The 17,681-nt window shown below is 38.6% G+C and overlaps 2 protein-coding genes across 2 annotated transcripts in view; both read right to left on the bottom strand.

Annotated features, from left to right (window-relative positions):
- The window catches only part of LOC116222319 (fucolectin-1-like), a 31,049-nt gene extending 29,591 nt beyond the window's left edge, over positions 1-1,458 (bottom strand). The window contains exons 1-2 of the mRNA XM_031575931.2: positions 1,344-1,458; positions 589-656 (exon numbers count right to left, since the gene is read on the bottom strand). Of these exons, the coding sequence (XP_031431791.1) occupies positions 589-656; positions 1,344-1,351 (76 nt within the window). The 5' untranslated portion in view covers positions 1,352-1,458. The remainder of the gene's footprint in view (positions 1-588; positions 657-1,343) is intronic.
- A 5,691-nt stretch (positions 1,459-7,149) lies between these two features.
- LOC105906721 lies at positions 7,150-13,014 on the bottom strand. Its single transcript, XM_031575932.2, has 6 exons — positions 12,875-13,014; positions 12,158-12,225; positions 10,344-10,641; positions 9,843-9,997; positions 9,043-9,325; positions 7,150-8,769 (listed from the first exon to the last, which is right to left on the bottom strand). The coding sequence occupies exons 1-6, from the start codon at positions 12,880-12,882 to the stop codon at positions 8,619-8,621; spliced, it is 963 nt and encodes a 320-aa protein (XP_031431792.1). The 5' UTR covers positions 12,883-13,014; the 3' UTR covers positions 7,150-8,618.
- Positions 13,015-17,681: the final 4,667 nt, after the last annotated feature.

Below are 17,681 nucleotides of genomic sequence, written 5' to 3'. Positions count from 1 at the left end.
TATTGGTCCTATTTTAAGGCAAAGGAGAGGAGAAGAGGAGAGCCCTTTATGGCTTGTGAAAGTAACGTTACACGTCATTAAAATGCTGAACAGTATAAGATTGTCGTATTATCAATGATGTGCGAATCGGAATGACAGGGAATATCCGGTCTGTTCATTTCCATGACAGTCGCACTGGCAGGTATTCGATTAATATCTGATTTATTTCCACACGAGTGACACCCGAAACGGAACTAATAATATCTGATTCCATGTGCTTTCTTCCTGTTTACACATAATATATCTTCGGTCTGTGCCACATGTGGGCAAAACAAAGGAATTTGGTCACTTTTCCCAGGAAATGTAATCGCAGCCTAAGAGATACTCTGTCTGAAGAGCTGAAGGAGGAACTTAAACTTGACATGATATTGAGCATGACAGAGATCTTAAGTTTCCTGAAACATATATATTTTTTGCAACTTTGCAATAATTGTACTATACCAGTCACACATATTTGATAAAACAATGATTTGTTTGTTATCGTGACAGACAGTGTGATAACCATATCACAGTTTAACAAATATGCAATCACAGTTTGTCATTGTTTACCTTGAGGTAGCGCCATAACTGTGAATCCTGACACACCAAGGAAGATAATCAGGAAAAGTGTCTCCATTCTGGTTAGAAAAAAATTAACTTTTAGCAGTCATCACATGAGAAATATTCTCTGGAATGGAAATCAGTCTCTCTCTCTCTTTCTTTCACATACGGTGTAATATCTAATGGCCTCATAATTTAAGTCTGTGCCACAGATATGAAGACTAAGTAGCCTAGAATAGGTATTGTCATTCACAGCACTAGTTTTACAATATTCTGTAACAACAGAACTAAACAAAAAGAAAAAATATGAAATAAATTACTATGTTATTAAACTGAATAATATCCATTGGAAAATGATCCCTGACAAAGTGCTACACTGTGAATACAAAACTCAACAACTATTTACTACACGTAAAATATCATGGAAGTATGGAGAGAATATTCAAAGCTGGGTTTTTTCAAAGTTCTCTCTCTCTCTCTCTCTTTTTCTCACACACACACACACACACACACACACATACACAAACAAACACAGACAAACACACACACACACACACAAATACGCACACACTGAGATTGATGACTGATTTTTTCCAGGTAAAACAACTAACTATAAATAAACACTTAGAACCGTCTACTTGTTGTTACTGAATGTTGTTGTCGTTGTTTATTTTGTTTTTACTCTGTAGTGCCTTGTGCATTAAAATTAAATTAAAACATAGATTGTCTATGCATGGACAAAATGGAAGTCATTTTCCTCTTACCTTGACATGGTCTGCTTCTTTTAATAGGTGTTGGAGACTTGTGTTTCTCTGAAGAAGTGTTGAAGTGTTGAAGTGTCTTATGGCTTAGAAGCTTTCAGACCTATTTAAACCCCGTCAGCCAGTTGTTATCCATTAACAACTCCTTCTTAATTGAGGAAGTTCTTTAAAAATGCAGTCATCAAAAACAGGAAGCAAACAATAATAAAAGCAATAATAGTAGCCAAGTTCTGCCATGCTCAAGGACCACAACGACAGTTTGACCTTGTATCTGTTTTGATCTGATAAACACAAAGGGTACAATAAGGAAATAATTGTATTAAGTGGTTCAAAAGCCACAATACACACATACAGACACACACACACACAAAAACACACAGACACACACGCATTAAAACATTCACCGCAAATGTGAGGAAGATTTTTAGATTTGACAGTGTCCATGATCATGCAAATTGTGTAAAAATAGGTGGGTTTTTTTGCTGGCAGTTTATTCTTACTTCACTTTGTAAAAACACCTGAATTTGCTCTGTGGACTTGCAGTAACATCAAATATGTGACTGAGAAATAATTCAAAACAAAAACGACGAAAGTGAACAACATTTACATCACGTCTTCCTTTACCATGGTGTGTGTGTGTGTTATGTTAGTACTTCTGACAATAATAACCTATTGCTCACACATATGTAACTCTTTAGGGTGTTCTGTTATCCCCTCAATCCCTGCTGGAGAGGGTCCATGTGTTAACGTGGTCGTTCCAGGACGTTCAGAGTACCTTACACATAAAATAAATTACTATGTTATTAAACTGAATAGCATCAATAGGAAAATTATTCCTGACAAAGTGCTATACTGTGAATACCAAACTCAACAATGAATCACTACATCTGATTTCATATGGAAATATGGAGAGAATATTCAAAGCTGGGATTCTTCAAAGTTCTCTCTCGCTCTCTTTCTTTCTCTCAGACACACACACACACATACACAAACAGACACACACACACATACACAAACAGACACACACACACACACACACAGACAAAAACACACGCTTGCACACACTGAGCTCGATGACTGATTTCCCCAGGTAAAACAGTTGTTTTTCAACGTTGTTGATTTTTTTTTTGCATTACTATGGAGTACTTTGTACATTAAAATGGAATTAAAAACATAAATTGTCTCAGCATGGATATAATAGACATGGTCTGCTTCATTTCATAAGTCTCGAAGATTTGTTTTCCTCTGGAGAAGTATTGACGTGTCATCTGGTTTAGACGCCTTCTGACCTATGTAACCCCATCAGCCAGTAATTATTAATTAACAAGTCCTTCTTAATTGTGGAAATTCTAGGCCACTATCTAGAGTGCTTGTAAATATGGTTGACAAAAACAGGAAGCATGTAGTGAATAAAATAGATAATAGTAGCTGTTCGGCCATGCTTAAGGACCTCAACAACAATTTGACCTTGTATCTAGCTAACCAGTTAGCTATTTTGATCAGATAAACACGAAGGGTACAATAAGGAAAGAATTTTATTTCAGAGGTCCAGAAGCCCCAATACACACACACACCCACACACCCACACACCCAAACACACACACATTCAAACATTCACCGATTCACCGTCATAGTCATTCAAGAAATATATATATATTCTTGTAAATTTACATATTTATTTTTAATACACATTAACCGTGACATATATAAATGTGGTGCATGAAAACGGAACATTCTTCCAACAAGAGGCAACCTTGAATTGCTAGTTACTAGTGCTGTCAAACAATTAAAATATTTAATCGCGATTAATCGCATTTATGTCATAGTTAACTCAAAATTAATCGCGATTAATCGCAATTTTTTATCTATTCTAAATGTCCCTTCGTTTATGTATTTTTTCCATCATTTTATTTTTATTTTAATGCCCTTATCAACATGGAAAAGTGGATTGGCTTGCTTTATGCAAATGTTTTATTTGATTGAAAACCAACATTGCCAAACAGGGTGGTACAAAATAAAATGATGAAGTGCACATTTCAGGTAAACAAGGACTCAGCCTATAGTGCAGTTAAACCATGGCTTAATATTTTCTTTTTTCCAAGTTTGCTGGGAACATAGCAGTCAGGTCTCTTATTTCAGAAACAATGAACTGTAACAGTTAGGTTACCAATAAAAGGTAAGCCTACTACTTCTTTGCTTTCAGCCAGCTGCCTGTTGACATTTTCAGACAACAGTGAAGCTCGCTTGCACAACACAACTTTTAAAAGTAAACTTTTTAAAAGTAAACTTTCCATTCAGAAGCTTTTTATCATCCATTTAGCCGTAGCGCGCTCACCATTCACTCAAACCGTAAGGTTAGCCTACTACACAGTTTGCGAGGCCAAAAATAATGTTAATCTAAAAAAAAAAAAAAAAAAAAGGAAAAAAAAAAATCGCGTTAATCTCGCGATAAAAAAATGAACGGCGTTAAAATGGGTTTGCGTTAACGCCGTTAATAACGCGTTAAACTGACAGCGCTACAGTAGTTACCCATTCCTCTTTAATTCAGCAGATACCACAGGTGCAAAAAGGAAATAGTGAGTTGATCAACATTAATTTGCCCTAAAGTAAGTCTGACTTTTCAGAGATTGCATAATTGAATGGAAAGCAATTGAATAAGGATATCCTGGAAACACAACAATGATTGTAAGATCCTTTTAAATGTGCTTTTAATATGGATGTTACTTCATTGAGGGGTCTGATGGTAAAACACATGAAAAGCCTAGGTGGAATCACTGGACCCATCCAAGTGCATTGATATATGTTCTGACGATATCAAGTAATTGAACCACAGAAATCCAAAATATAATATCTCTTTCCACAATTTGGGAATTCTTTCCCCTTGTCCTAATGACTTGAAAGTTGATAGTGCTAATAAGACTGGATAGTGCTAATACGTTTAACTGTCAAGTATGTGTCTACTGTAATGTGCGCACTGTCATGTATGTCACCAATGTAATGACAAGAAGATTGTTCAAACATGCAGTCACACAGTGATCTTCGGTTGTGTCCACAGAAACCCTTCATGATTCAAAATGCCATTATTTTATAGAGCTGACAGAGTTTGTTAGGGAGGAGTTCCACCTTTCATCCATTGTGTCATTACATGTCAGATATCCAAAGGAAAAAATGAATAGAAACTGCAAAATATAAATATGACAAAACATTATATGACGTTTATATGATGTTTATTTGTTGTATTGGTTTTTATATTAATGTTGGCTAAATTAGTGTATATAATGTTGGCTAAATTAGTGTATATAATGTTGGTTAAATTAGTGTCTATCATGTTGACTAAATTAGTGTATATAATGTTGGCTAAATTAGTGTATGTAATGTGTATGTAGACTACACAGCATGGGTTTGATCTGAAGAGGGAATATTTCTCTGCAGTAAATATCAAAACGCTCACACAACAAACATGAAAAGATAATGTATGCATCTCGTCAGATTATCGAAATATGTCCTCCCTGTTTCTCACAATGTAACTCTTAGAGAAAAAGCAACAGAGTGTGATGGGTGATCCAAATTTAGTTTTATGACACATTCATAATGCCATAGATGGTAACCGAGATTCCCACGGATACCTTGGCTCCTGCACACACACTGCTTATCATGACACTTCATAGTGGGGAGTTGATCTGTTGAGGAAATACAGAGTGGACTGAATGGAGCTGAGTTTAGGGTTGGGTACCACCCAATTTAAAAAATGTTGCAGGGCATAATATTGCAAATTGTGTATAAATAGGTTTGTGAGGTGGAGGTGCATGGATCACCACTAGACTAAAGCCCAGTGATGCCCGCAACAGATAACACAATCATCCACTGCAGACCTAGAAAACAGTCATTAGATCACTGAATTGTCTGAAATCCATAATGTAATAATCGCTGAATAATCATATAAAGTGTGTAAGATGTAAAGGCTTGCCTTAAATCATTCAAATTGTAAAATTTGTTTCACTGTAAATGACTGAAATTGAAAATAATACTGTAGGTGTAGATGTATGTGTAAAGAAATGTCCCATTCCTGTTCCTGTGTGTTAAATACACACTGGATACAAAGCAGACATCACAGATTCACTGACTGTTGGGTAGACAGTCTAGGACACTGTCCTGTCAGGGGCAGGTTCATGCTAGTTAATAAACGTAGGTCTACATCTCAGTGCCTCTCCAGATTTGTTAAATTATCTGAAGTTAAATGAATGTCATCTTTTTCTGCGGTCCATGAATTATGCTGGTATAGTAATATGGAGTGACAGTGGCGCAGGAGGTAGATAAGTCGTATTATAATCAAAAGGTTGCTAGTTTGATTCCCTGTTGAGCTGTTTTATAACTTATTTTGAGCATCAAGTTCTCTTGAACTTATTTGTCTGTGAATAGATATTTCGTGTTAGTACATTTAATGCTGTTTAGATAATTCTAAAATGACTTCGAATTTCTGTTTGTAAATGTGATAAGAGAATTCGGTATTTAGCAGTTTATGCTAGCTCTCGTGAAAGCAATTTTTTCATGTCCCCCCCCCCCCCCCGGAATTACACTCTGAAATTTGACCATGTATTGTCCCCCCCTACAATGAAATGGGATCTCCGCCCCTTCAGACCTGGGCAAAGTGCGGCCAAAGGGCAATTTGCGGCCCGTTGTCTGTCCCTGTGCGGCCCGCGGAGGTCAATTGTAAATTAGGAATCAAACGTAAATACCTGTATTTATAATACGGCTCTTCAGAATGTTCCAAAAAGTTCTGTTGATTTGAATGGGCCATCCCAACGTTCGAAGGTCTGTAATTTCTTTATATTCACTGCTGCGAAAAATGTATGACTGCTGTCATTGGCAACGGGTTTTGTGCTTCTTAATTCACATCTTTCATATCATTCCGCACCGCAAGTAGTCCGGTCATTTAACGTAACTGAAAGTAATTGAAACTTGAAGTCAGAAGGTGGGTTGCTTCGCATTTGCGTGAAGAACTAAACAGCAACAAAATCATTAAAAAGAGGTATTTTGGAGAAATGTCTTCTATTGTTTTGGCAAGTAACCGTATAATAAGCGGGATATTTTTTTATTTCCGTAGACCTACAGTCGTGCGTGTGTGCGTGCCTGCGACCATTTGAGCTGATAAAAATTGATATTACTATTAATTTGTATACTTATACTATTGCATTGCAAGCTTGCTCTCGTGTGTGTGTGTGTGCCATGTGTATTGATCGTCTGGGAACACCTTTAATACTGCAAAAACAGATCGTTTTGGTGAATGTTGATTAAATAATGTTGGCGTTTTTACTATGCCTGCACCAAATTTTTTTGATAGCCTAAATGCAACATCTACTCTTACCAGTAGCAGTTAATCAAAACCATACAATTTAATATTTTTTTATAAAGAGATACTTATATTGAGCAGAATTGAGTTCAGCCTATTGGTCCGGCCCTCCACAACAGTCCCACTATCTCATGTGGCCCCTTGGGGAAATGAATTGCCCACCCCTGCATTAGATCATGCTTAAATGTGTTTGAGTTAAGTGGGATTGCCTCACTTTTGTTCCAATGTATCTTATACCCTGAAAAGCTACCAAATAAGTTAATTAAATTAAGAACTGCGGGTGTAGGGATAGCTGGCTTGCTCAGGGTAAGAAGGATATCGTCAGCATACATATTCAATTTGAAATCATGTCCATGAATATTTACTCCGTGTATGTCACCATTAGAGCAAATTGCACATGCTAATAGTTCTAAAGCCATAATAGTAGGGGAGCACAGAAAGGGACAGAAGTCAGCAAAAGTCTGTTTAGTCTTTTATTAAAAGAATAAGGCAGCAGTTTTCCAATCCAAAGATATTCCAACACACAGCAAAGAACTTTAACACATGAGGTTAAACCAAAAACTAAAATCTCATCAGCACTCAAACTGAGTATCAGAGGAGAATATAAGAGATTGAAGATTCCTGCAAACTTACAATTGCAGACACATTAGAAACTCAAGTCACACTCTGTGACATGGACACAGGTATTTAATGCTAACTGCAGACTGAAATTGTTAGCCAGCTTAAATAAACACTCCGCTACTGCTTTGTTTACAGGTGATACAAGTGATGTGGGGCACAGGTGGATTTCTAGAAGCTAGGGAACTAAAACCTGCTCTTTGGCGCTATCTGGTGGCCCCACCGGATGTGAGGTAAACTTTACTGAAAGGACTGCTGTGCTGTTATTGTTATTATTTTTGCAGAAGAGTTAATATCTTAACTACACACTACTTGAGAGTGACAGAGCTCAGACTCCCAGTAGGATGGAAAACGAATCGATATGACAAACTGAGGAAAAAAGTGAGAGTCACCATGCAGACAACTCGTCTTCCCAAATGCAAGCCTGAAACTACTAGCTAGTGGAATCCAAGAAGTACAGTGCAGCTGGGAACGAAAGGTGCAGTATGACACCTTAGGTAAAGGTTAGGTAAAAGTTCACTTCAATCAAAAAATGTAATTGTATAATGTCTACCTCCACTTGAAGTGAGCGTCCTAAAGGTTTTGCAACCACAACTGTCCTACATTTATCATTCACACGAGAAACATTGCTGCAGTGGCGTGACACCGTGAATATACTAATCTCTGTTCTCTTGTAAAACATTTTGTCATTGATTTCAGTGTTATATTAAATCAACAGTATGCATCAATTTAGGCATGTTTTCATAGGTAACTAGAACTGTTATCATCTTCAAATTCATTTTAAGGTAGGCTCATATGGTCATAAGAAGGACAGATAAACACACCCGTCGTTCCTGCTTGCAATCCAGTCTATGAACTAGTTCTGTGATTCGGGTCGGACCACCCAACGAAAATGTAAGAAAAGCTTTCACAGCATGACATGCCAACTATGTCACCAAAAGAAATGAGTTAGCATGCTAGGTTAGGTAGTTACGTTGCTAGTTTTCGACCAACCTTTTACAACCCAGGGCAAACTGGTTTAAACTAGTGGCAACTCCAACATTCTATCCATGCAATATTAGTGCAATTGCACTCATTGTCAAAAATGGTTGATTTGTTCCAACAGCTAATCATATTTAAGTATTATCTCTGTTAAGTGTACCAGTAATTCTGTATTGCCAGTAATATAAACAGATTCCATTTTTATGAATGGAAGTGTTGCCCATGACATATTCAGTAGCCTACAACAATACATTTGCTGTGTTTTGAGAGTAGTTCATGCTATCCAACGCTGTTTAAGATTTCCATCCTATGCGCTGTGTCCCTAGGCTTTAGTCCAGCGGTGATCCATATACCTCCACTTCACAGAGTATAAGATAGTCTGCACGTCCAGGAATCACCACGGTAACATAGCGTCCCTCCATCCCATAACACTCAAAGGTCTCGGAAAACCCAGCAGGAATAGAGGAGATTACGGCACACCTAAAAAGGATATAGTTTAAAATAACTCACACTAATAAAGGGTCCTTGAGCATAAACTATACCATCCTGTCATTGTTTTAGTAAGTATTCCAAATAGTCTAGTCCTGTCAGAGATTTAGTATAGAGTAACAGGTGGCATAGTGTGCAGTTATTAGGGAAAAAATGCATGCCAAAGTCAACAATACAAAGAACAGCGTGTCAATTCAGAGCTACTTTGGTGTCAACATGGTGTTGGTGTCACATGCAGCCAAAAATTGAGATACAAATTTTTACCTGGGGTTGTTGATGCCATTGTTGTTCAAAGAATTTCCAATTCTGATTTCAGCTCCATTCAGTCTACTGGGAGTACCATCCTTCCTGTTGGTGATTATCACAGAGAAGACTTTATATTTTTGGAGCAAATCCACTCTCCACCAAGGGTTGACATGAGCTTCTGTGTGAGTACAGGAACCATGCCCCCATATTCCGTCACGATTCCCATCAATGGCATTGTATGCGAATCCATTGCTATGAAGGTCTGACTGAGTTGCTTTCCCTCTTAAAGCCACATTCTCACCTGCATGGAAACAATGAAAGAACAATGACAAATGAACAACTAGACTAACAATTATGTACACTTAAGAACCATGTCCTGTCTGAAGTGGTTGAGTATGTTTTTTGGCAATTAAATTGTTTTCAACCAGGTTCCTCATCTCTCATCTACTGCTCCTATATTTACATCACATCAGATTAGCTTAGCTTGTTTTCTGGACAGCTTTGACCATGTGCAGAAAAGTATACTGTATGTGTTTAGTTGACAGGAAGTAAAATGCCTCTTGAACAAGACATTTTCTAAGATTCGTCTTCCATTTCATTTACCGAAACATCTGATCAAGTGTGGGGATACTGAAAAAATAATGTCTATATTTTAGATTAATTTGAATAGTTCTAAAGCTTTCAGTCTTGACAAAGACATGTGCAAAGTTGGTTCAATATTGTAATTTTTTACATGCTTCTATTATAAATTCAATAAAAACCTAAATATTTCATGTTTGTTGTGATACATGTGCTATATTTACAAGAACAATGCTTACCATCTGGTGCTGGATAGCCATACACCTCCACCTCACAAAGTGTCAAAAGCTTGTTGTTTCCAGGCAAAAAAACATTAACATAGCGGCCCTCCACCCCTTTATCCCAGGTGAAGGTGAGGGTTCTTCCAGCTGGGATAGACGATATAACCCCTGCCCTAAAAGCGAAGTCAAAAATGAACATTTAGTTTAGAGGAAAGGTTTAGGGTACAAAAAGTAGGTCAGGAATTAACTCTGTTTTATCTCAGTGAAACGGTTCTCTCAGACATATTTACTTTACAAACCACCTACTGCAATACATTGATAATAGGGGAAGGAGGCGGCAGAGTAAACAATATTCATTATCACTTTCTTTTGTCAGTATACAATAAGCTAATAAACTGTTTTTACATTTGCAGCTGCTCATTGAAATGGACCGTAGGCTTATGCATTAGAAGTTCTGAAATAACCTTTCGACCCAGTCACTTTCAATCAGTTAACAACTAGAGCAAATGATAATCTTACAGTCGATTGTGATTGCCATTGTCCAGCAGGGAGCTGCCAATGTGAATCTCAGCTCCGTTGATTCTCTCAGGGGCGTAGTCTCCTCTGTTGGTGATGGCCACTGAAGTAATAGTGTACTGCCTCAGTAGATCAACCCTCCACCAGGGATTAGTCTGTGCATCAGTAGCAGTGCAAGATCCATGAGGAAAATTTGGGTCACGATTTCCATCTATGGCATTGTGGGCATCACTGTACCCTGATGAGGGGTTTTCAACCAGGTCTGACTGGGTGGCCCTTCCATACAATGCTAAATTTCTAGCTGTAAAGAAATATTTTTCACATCAATATGACTTGAACAAGAACAGCGTATCCTATTTTCTTTTCTTTGTTAATCTGTGTGAAAAAATGCAGCATTTTGCCATGCAACAATCTGCTATTTGTTGAAGCATGGTTTTATAAGCAACTTGTACTAGTATCATCTTCTAGATCATTTTCATGGTGTATGGTCATGTGAAGGAAATGAACACACTTGTCATTCCAAGTAGCTGCCTAGGGTATGCACTATGCAGTTCTGTCGTCTGGGTTAGACCACCGCACAAAAGCGTAAACAAAGCTTTCACAGCCCAACATCATTAACTATATCTCCAAAAGACATGAGTTAGCATGCTAGCAGTAACGAGTGTTCCTTGTGCAGTTTGTCCTCTCCTGTCCTCTGTGTAGCTCTGGCCAGCTATGCCACATCTGATTGCGCAATGAGGTGCACCTGGTAAATCCTATGGCATGGATTTGTTGGGTTTTACTTCAGTGGAATGGGGGAGTGTTGTTTTTCCCGTAGGACCACCCAAGGGCATAACAGTGAGGTTTCTGCATGCCTGTTAGGCAGTTAGATTGCTAGTGTTTGACCAGAACTCCTCACTGCTGCTTTAAATGTGTATTACATAAAATAATAAATGCTAAAAAAGTATAATTTGACCTTGTCCTGTTTTTATTATGTGTCATTACTCACTAACAGAATAGATAAGTGACAGAGACAATGAGTCTGATGTTTCACTGCCTAGATCCAATTTTTTTTGACCACCTATTTGCATCTACTTTTAAAACTGACCCATATCCGATTCCTGTGTTTACACTTCCTTAACACTTGAAACAACCCACATGCGTACAAGTTTGGTTACTGAAACGAAAGTAAACAACTGGCTGGCACAGCAATGGATGCAAACTAATTAATAATCGTCTTCAGCGATCTGCAAAATATTGGTCCTATTTTAAGGCAAAGAAGAGGAGATAAGGAGAGCCCTTTATGGCTTGTGAAAGTAACGTTACACGTCATTAAAATGCTGAACAGTATAAGATTGTCGTATTTTCAATGATGTGTGAATTGGAATGACAGGGAATATCCGATCTGTTCATTTCCATGACAGTCGCACTGGCAGGTATTCGATTAATATCTGATTTAATTCCACACGAGTGACACCCGAAACGGAACTAAGAATATCTGATTCCATGTGCTTTCTTCCTGTTTATACATAATATATCTTCGGTCTGTGCCACATTGGGTCACTTTTCCCAGGCAATGCAATCGCAGCCTAAGAGATACTCAAGACAGCATGACTGTCTGCAGAGCTGAAGGGGGAACTTAAACTTGACATGACATTGAGCTTGACAGATCTTAAGGTTCCTCAAACATATATTTTTTTTTTTGCAACTTTGCAATAATTGTACTATACCAGTCACACAAATTTGATAAAATAATGATTTGTTTGTTATCGTGACAGACAGTGTGATAACCATATCACAGTTTAACAAATAAACAATCACAGTTTGTCATTGTTTACCTTGAGGTAGCGCCACAACTGTGAATCCTGACACACCAAGGAAGATCGTCAGGAAAAGTGTCCCCATTCTGATTAGTAAAAAAAAATCTTTTAGCAGTCATCCCATGAGAAATATTCTCTGGAATGGAAATCAGTCTCATACAGTTCAATATCTGATGGCCTCATAATTGAAGTCTGTGCCACAGACATGAAGATTGAGGAGCCTAGGTAATTCACAGCACTAGTTTTACAGAACTTTGTATGTAACAACAGAACTAAACAAAAAGAAAAAAACATGAAATAAATGACCATGTTATTAAACTGAATATTATCCATAGGAAAATTATCCCTGACAAAATGCTACACTGTGAATACAAAACTCAACAACTATTTACTACATCTGATGTCATGGAAGTATGGAGAGAATATTCAAAGCTGGGTTTTTTCAAAGTGCTCTCTCTCTCTCTCTCTCTCTCTTTTCTCACAAACACAGACAAACACAGAGAAACAAACACACACACAAACACACACACAAATACGCACACACTGAGATTGATGACTGATTTTTCCAGGTAAAACTCCTATAATAACTATAAAATAAACACTTAGAACCGTCTACTTCAAAATGTTGTTGTCGTTGTTTATTTTGTTTTTACTCTGGAGAGCCTTGTGCATTAAAATAGAATTAAAACATAGATTGTCTCTGCATGGACACAATGGAAGTAATTTCCCTCCTACCTTGACATGGTCTGCTTCTTTTGATAGGCGTTGGAGACTTGTGTTTCTCTGAAGAAATGTTGAAGTGTTGTATGGCTTAGCTTTCAGACCTATTTAAACCCCATCAGCCAGTTGTTATCCATTAACAAGTCCTTAATTGAGGAAATTCTTGAAAATACGGTTGTCAAAAACAATAAGCAAACAGTTAATAAAAGAGATAATAATAGTCACGTTCTGCCATGCCTCAGCAGCAGTTTGACCTTGTATCTAGCTATTCAGTCAGCTACTCTGATAAGATAAACACAATGGGTACAATAAGGAAACATTTTTATTTTTATGTTTTCCAAAAGCCCAAATACAGACACACACACACACCCATTCAAAGATTCACTGGAAATATAGTGTGGAAGATTTTAAGATTTTACAGTGTCCATGATATTGCAAATTGTGTAAAAATAGGTGTTTTTATTTGCTGGCAGTTAATGCTTAAACTTTGTAACAACACCTGAATTTGCTCTGTGAACTTGCAGTAACATCTAAAGTATGACTGTGAAATAATCCAAGAGAATATTTAAAAGATGGGATTTTCAAAGTTCTCTGTCTCTCTTACACACACATACACAAACACACGTGCACACACACACAAACACATGTGCACACACAAACACACGTGCACACACACACACACACACACACACACACACACAAACACACACACAGAGATTCTTCAAAGTTCTCTCTCTCCCTCTCTCTTTCTCTTTCTCTCTCTCACACACACACACATACACAAACAGACACACACACACACAGACAAACACACACGCATGCACACACTGAGCTCGATGACATATTTTTCCAGGTAAAACTCCTATAATAACTATAAATAAATACTTAGAACCGTCTTCTTCAGAATATATTTCAGTTGTTGTTCAATGTTCTTGATTTTGTTTTTGCATTACTATGGAGTACATTGTACATTAAAATGGAATTAAAAACATAAATTGTCTCAGCATGGACATAATAGACATGGTCTGCTTCTTTTCTTAGTTGTTGGAGATTTGTTTTCCTCTGGAGAAGTATTGACGTGTCAGATGGCTTAGCCGCCTTCTGACCTAGGTAACTCCACCAGCCAGTAATTATCCTTTAACAAGTCCTTCTTAATTTTAGAAATTCTAGGCCACTATCTAGAGTGCTTGTAAATATGGTTGACAAAAACAGGAAGCATGTAGTGAATAAAAGAGATAATAGTAGCAAAGTTCTGCCATGCTTAAGGACCACAACAACAAGTTGACCGTGTATCTAGCTAATCAGTTAGCTATTTTGATCAGATAAACACAAAGGGTACAATAAGGAAAGATTTGTATTTCAGAGGTCCAAAAGCCCCAATACACACACACATATACACACACACACACACACACACACACACACACACGCACACACATTCAAACATTCACCATCATAGTCAGACAAGATTTTTTTTTTTCTTGGGAATTTACATATTTATTGTTAACGTTTTTGTCTGTTGCTTGAACACTATAGACACATGATTAAACCAAAGTAACATAACTTGAAGTTATTGTTACTATACCTTAAACAAAGTGTAACCATACCTTAAACAAAAGCGCTGCTTTGCACTTTAGTTGCAATTCTGTAACACACTTGCTCCTTTCTGCAACACACTTGCTCCTAGACACTACACACTATTTCATACATAAGACACTTAGTTCACATCTATTCAAAATACAACACACATTGGGAAATTGAAAAGACATAGACACACACCTGAAAACACTTACTTACAAAACTGAACACCAATCAGCCAGCTACAAAAAGGCCTCAGTTAAGCCATTTTGACAACTTTGCAAGCATGGAGGCAGGGAGAGCTAGAGGCAGAGGAAGAGGAAGAGGAAGAGGAGGACGTGGACGTGGTCAACGAGGCCACGCAAGGACCATTATTTCGGATGACATAAGAGCAACTTTGGTGGACCATGTCATAAACCATGGCCTGACTATGAGGGAAGCTGGGCAGAGAGTCCATCCTAATCTAAGCCGCTTCACAGTTTCATCCATAATAAGGACATTCCGACTGGAAAACAGGTATGTCTTCAACTCTCTACTCAGACTGTATCTAGAGTATTTACAGTACTGTACCATATCACGTTACTGTATCACATGTATTGTATTCCAGGGTGGCTAATGCTCCTTTTTCAACAAAAGTGGTAGTTTTGTGAAACATACCGTGATAACGTGTTGAGATGTTTCAGTACTGTGTATGGTAAATACAGTAAAGTTCAGTATACACAGTACTGTAAAAAAGAAGCAAACGAGAACAATTTGTGGTTGCATTTTTCTACAGAATGGCTAGAAGACCTACTGGGGGTGGACGCCAACGCCTGTTCACCCAACAGCAGGAACTTGCCATAGTGAACCTAGTCAGAGCAAACAATGCAATCCGTCTCCACCAGCTACAGCAACAAATACTTGCAGATGGGCAAGTATTCAACAACATAAATTGATAACAGTAATAGTAGCCAAGTTCTGCCATGCTCAAGGACCACAACAACAGTTTGACCTTTTATCTATTTTGATCAGATAAACACAAAGGGTACAATAAGGAAATAATTTTATTCAGTGGTTTAAAAGCCACAATACACACATACACAGACACACACACACACGCACAAAAACACACAGACACTCAAAAATTCAAACATTCACCGCAAATATCAGGAAGATTTTTAGATTTGACAGTGTCCATGATCATGCAAATTGTGTAAAAATAGGTGGGTTTTTTTGCTGGCAGTTTATTCTTACTTTGCTTTGTAACAACACCTGCATTTGCTCTGTGGACTTGCAGTAACATCAAATATGTGACTGAAATAATCCAAAACAAAAACAATGGAAAGTGAACAACATTTACTATCACGTCTTCCTTTACCATGGTGTGTGTGTGTGTTATGTTAGTACTTCTGACGATAATAACCTATTGCTCACACATATGTAACTCTTTAGGGTGTTCTGTGATCCCCTCAATCCCTGCTGGAGAGGGTTCATGTGTTAACGTGGTCGTTCCAGGACGCTCAGAGTACCTTACACATGAAATAAATTACTATGTTATTAAACTGAATAGCATCAATAGGAAAATGATCCCTGACAAAGTGCTATACTGTGAATACCAAAGTCAACAATGAATCACTACATGTGATTTCATATGGAAATATGGAGAGAATATTCAAAGCTGGGATTCTTCAAAGTTCTCTCTCTCTCTCTCTCTCTCTTTCTTTCTCTCAGACACACACACACATACACAAACAGGCACACACACACACACACAGACAAAAACACACGCTAGCACACACTGAGCTCGATGACTGATTTCCCCAGGTAAAACAGTTTTTTTCAACGTTGTCGATTTTGTTTTTGCATTACTATGGAGTACTTTGTTCATTGAAATGGAATTTAAAACATAAATTGTCTCAACATGGACATAATAGACATGGTCTGCTTCATTTCATAGGTGTTGGAGATTTGTTTTCCTCTGGAGAAGTATTGACGTGTCATATGGCTTAGACGCCTTCTGACCTAGGTAACTCCATCAGCCAGTAATTATTAATTAACAAGTCCTTCTTAATTTTAGAAATTCTAGGCCACTATCTAGATTGCTTGTAAATATGGTTGACAAAAACAGGAAGCATGTAGTGAATAAAAGAGATAATAGTAGCAAAGTTCTGCCATGTATCAGGCCGGGATTTTCAGGCACACACGCAAACTGCAGGTTAGATGCAACAGTCGAGTTTATTCACTCCCTGACAGGTTGGGCAGACTAGCTAGCCTGATTTCCCCAGGCTACAAACACAGCAAGGCTATCAAAGTTCACAACCTCACCGGATACATAAACATAAGTACGTTCCACAATAGAACGGTCAGTCCAAAGGAAGGTACTCCACGAAGGTAATCCACAAAGGTAATCCACAAAGGTAATCCAGGGAACAAAGTCTATCCACAGGAAAAAGTCTTATCCACGTTGTGGTGGATGCACAGGTTTAGTAACAGTCAAAGGTAATTAGCGGTTAGCCTATGCTAAGCTAAGCGCGAGGGCGTTAGCCTTCCACAAACAGGGTTGAGGTACTCAAACAAGACTTCTTAAGAGAAGCGAGAAGAAAGAGAACTGTACTCACGAGACTCCATGACCGAGTGAAGAGGGAAGGACACCCAGTGCTTAAGTAGGAAGTAGTAATCACCTCAGGTGTAGCCCAGTGTAGAAGAAAGGTTAGTGTTAGGTGCTCTAGAGTGAGTGTCGCCCTCTAGAGGACTGGCGACCCTTCACAGACGTGACAGGACCCCCCCTCCTAGGGACGACTCCTGACGGCCCAGGGTGAGAGGCCCGAAACCGTTGAATGAGGGATTTGTCCACAATGTTCTTGGCGGGGATCCAGCTGCGCTCCTCCGGCCCATACCCCTTCCAGTCCACCAAGTACTGCGTGGATCTCCCGACCTTGCGTACATCCATAAGCCGGTGAACGGTGTAGGTGAGACCTCCGGCAATGAACTTGGCGGGTGGTGGGGCTGGAAGCTCTGGACATAGGGGGGAGGAGGTGGCTGGGCGTAGTGTGGAGCGATGGAAGACGGGGTGAACCCGCATTGCACGTGGCAGCTCCAAATGGAAGGCCGTCTTGGAAATCCTCCGGAGGATCCGGAACGGTCCGACGTACCGTGGGGCCAATTTTCGGGTCTCCCCTTTCAGGGCCAGGCCCTTTGTGGACAGCCAGACTCGCTGGCCAATCTTTAGGGTTGAACCCGGTCGTCGTCGCCGGTCTGCCTGTTG

This window comes from Clupea harengus, chromosome 11 (assembly GCF_900700415.2).
Source record: "Clupea harengus chromosome 11, Ch_v2.0.2, whole genome shotgun sequence".
Taxonomy (NCBI): Eukaryota; Metazoa; Chordata; class Actinopteri; order Clupeiformes; family Clupeidae; genus Clupea; species Clupea harengus.
Note: the sequence above shows the minus strand (reverse complement) of the source record. Positions and strands in the feature narration are given on the sequence as shown.

What these genes read in the sequence shown, in the direction of transcription:
- LOC105906721 (XM_031575932.2), bottom strand. An exon ending in AATGGCAATCACAATCGACT is followed by an intron (nt 9,998 to 10,343) that starts GTAAGATTATCA and finishes CTTCGCTTTTAG; the next exon opens with GGCAGGGGTTATATCGTCTA. An exon ending in TGGCTATCCAGCACCAGATG is followed by an intron (nt 9,326 to 9,842) that starts GTAAGCATTGTT and finishes GTTTCCATGCAG; the next exon opens with GTGAGAATGTGGCTTTAAGA.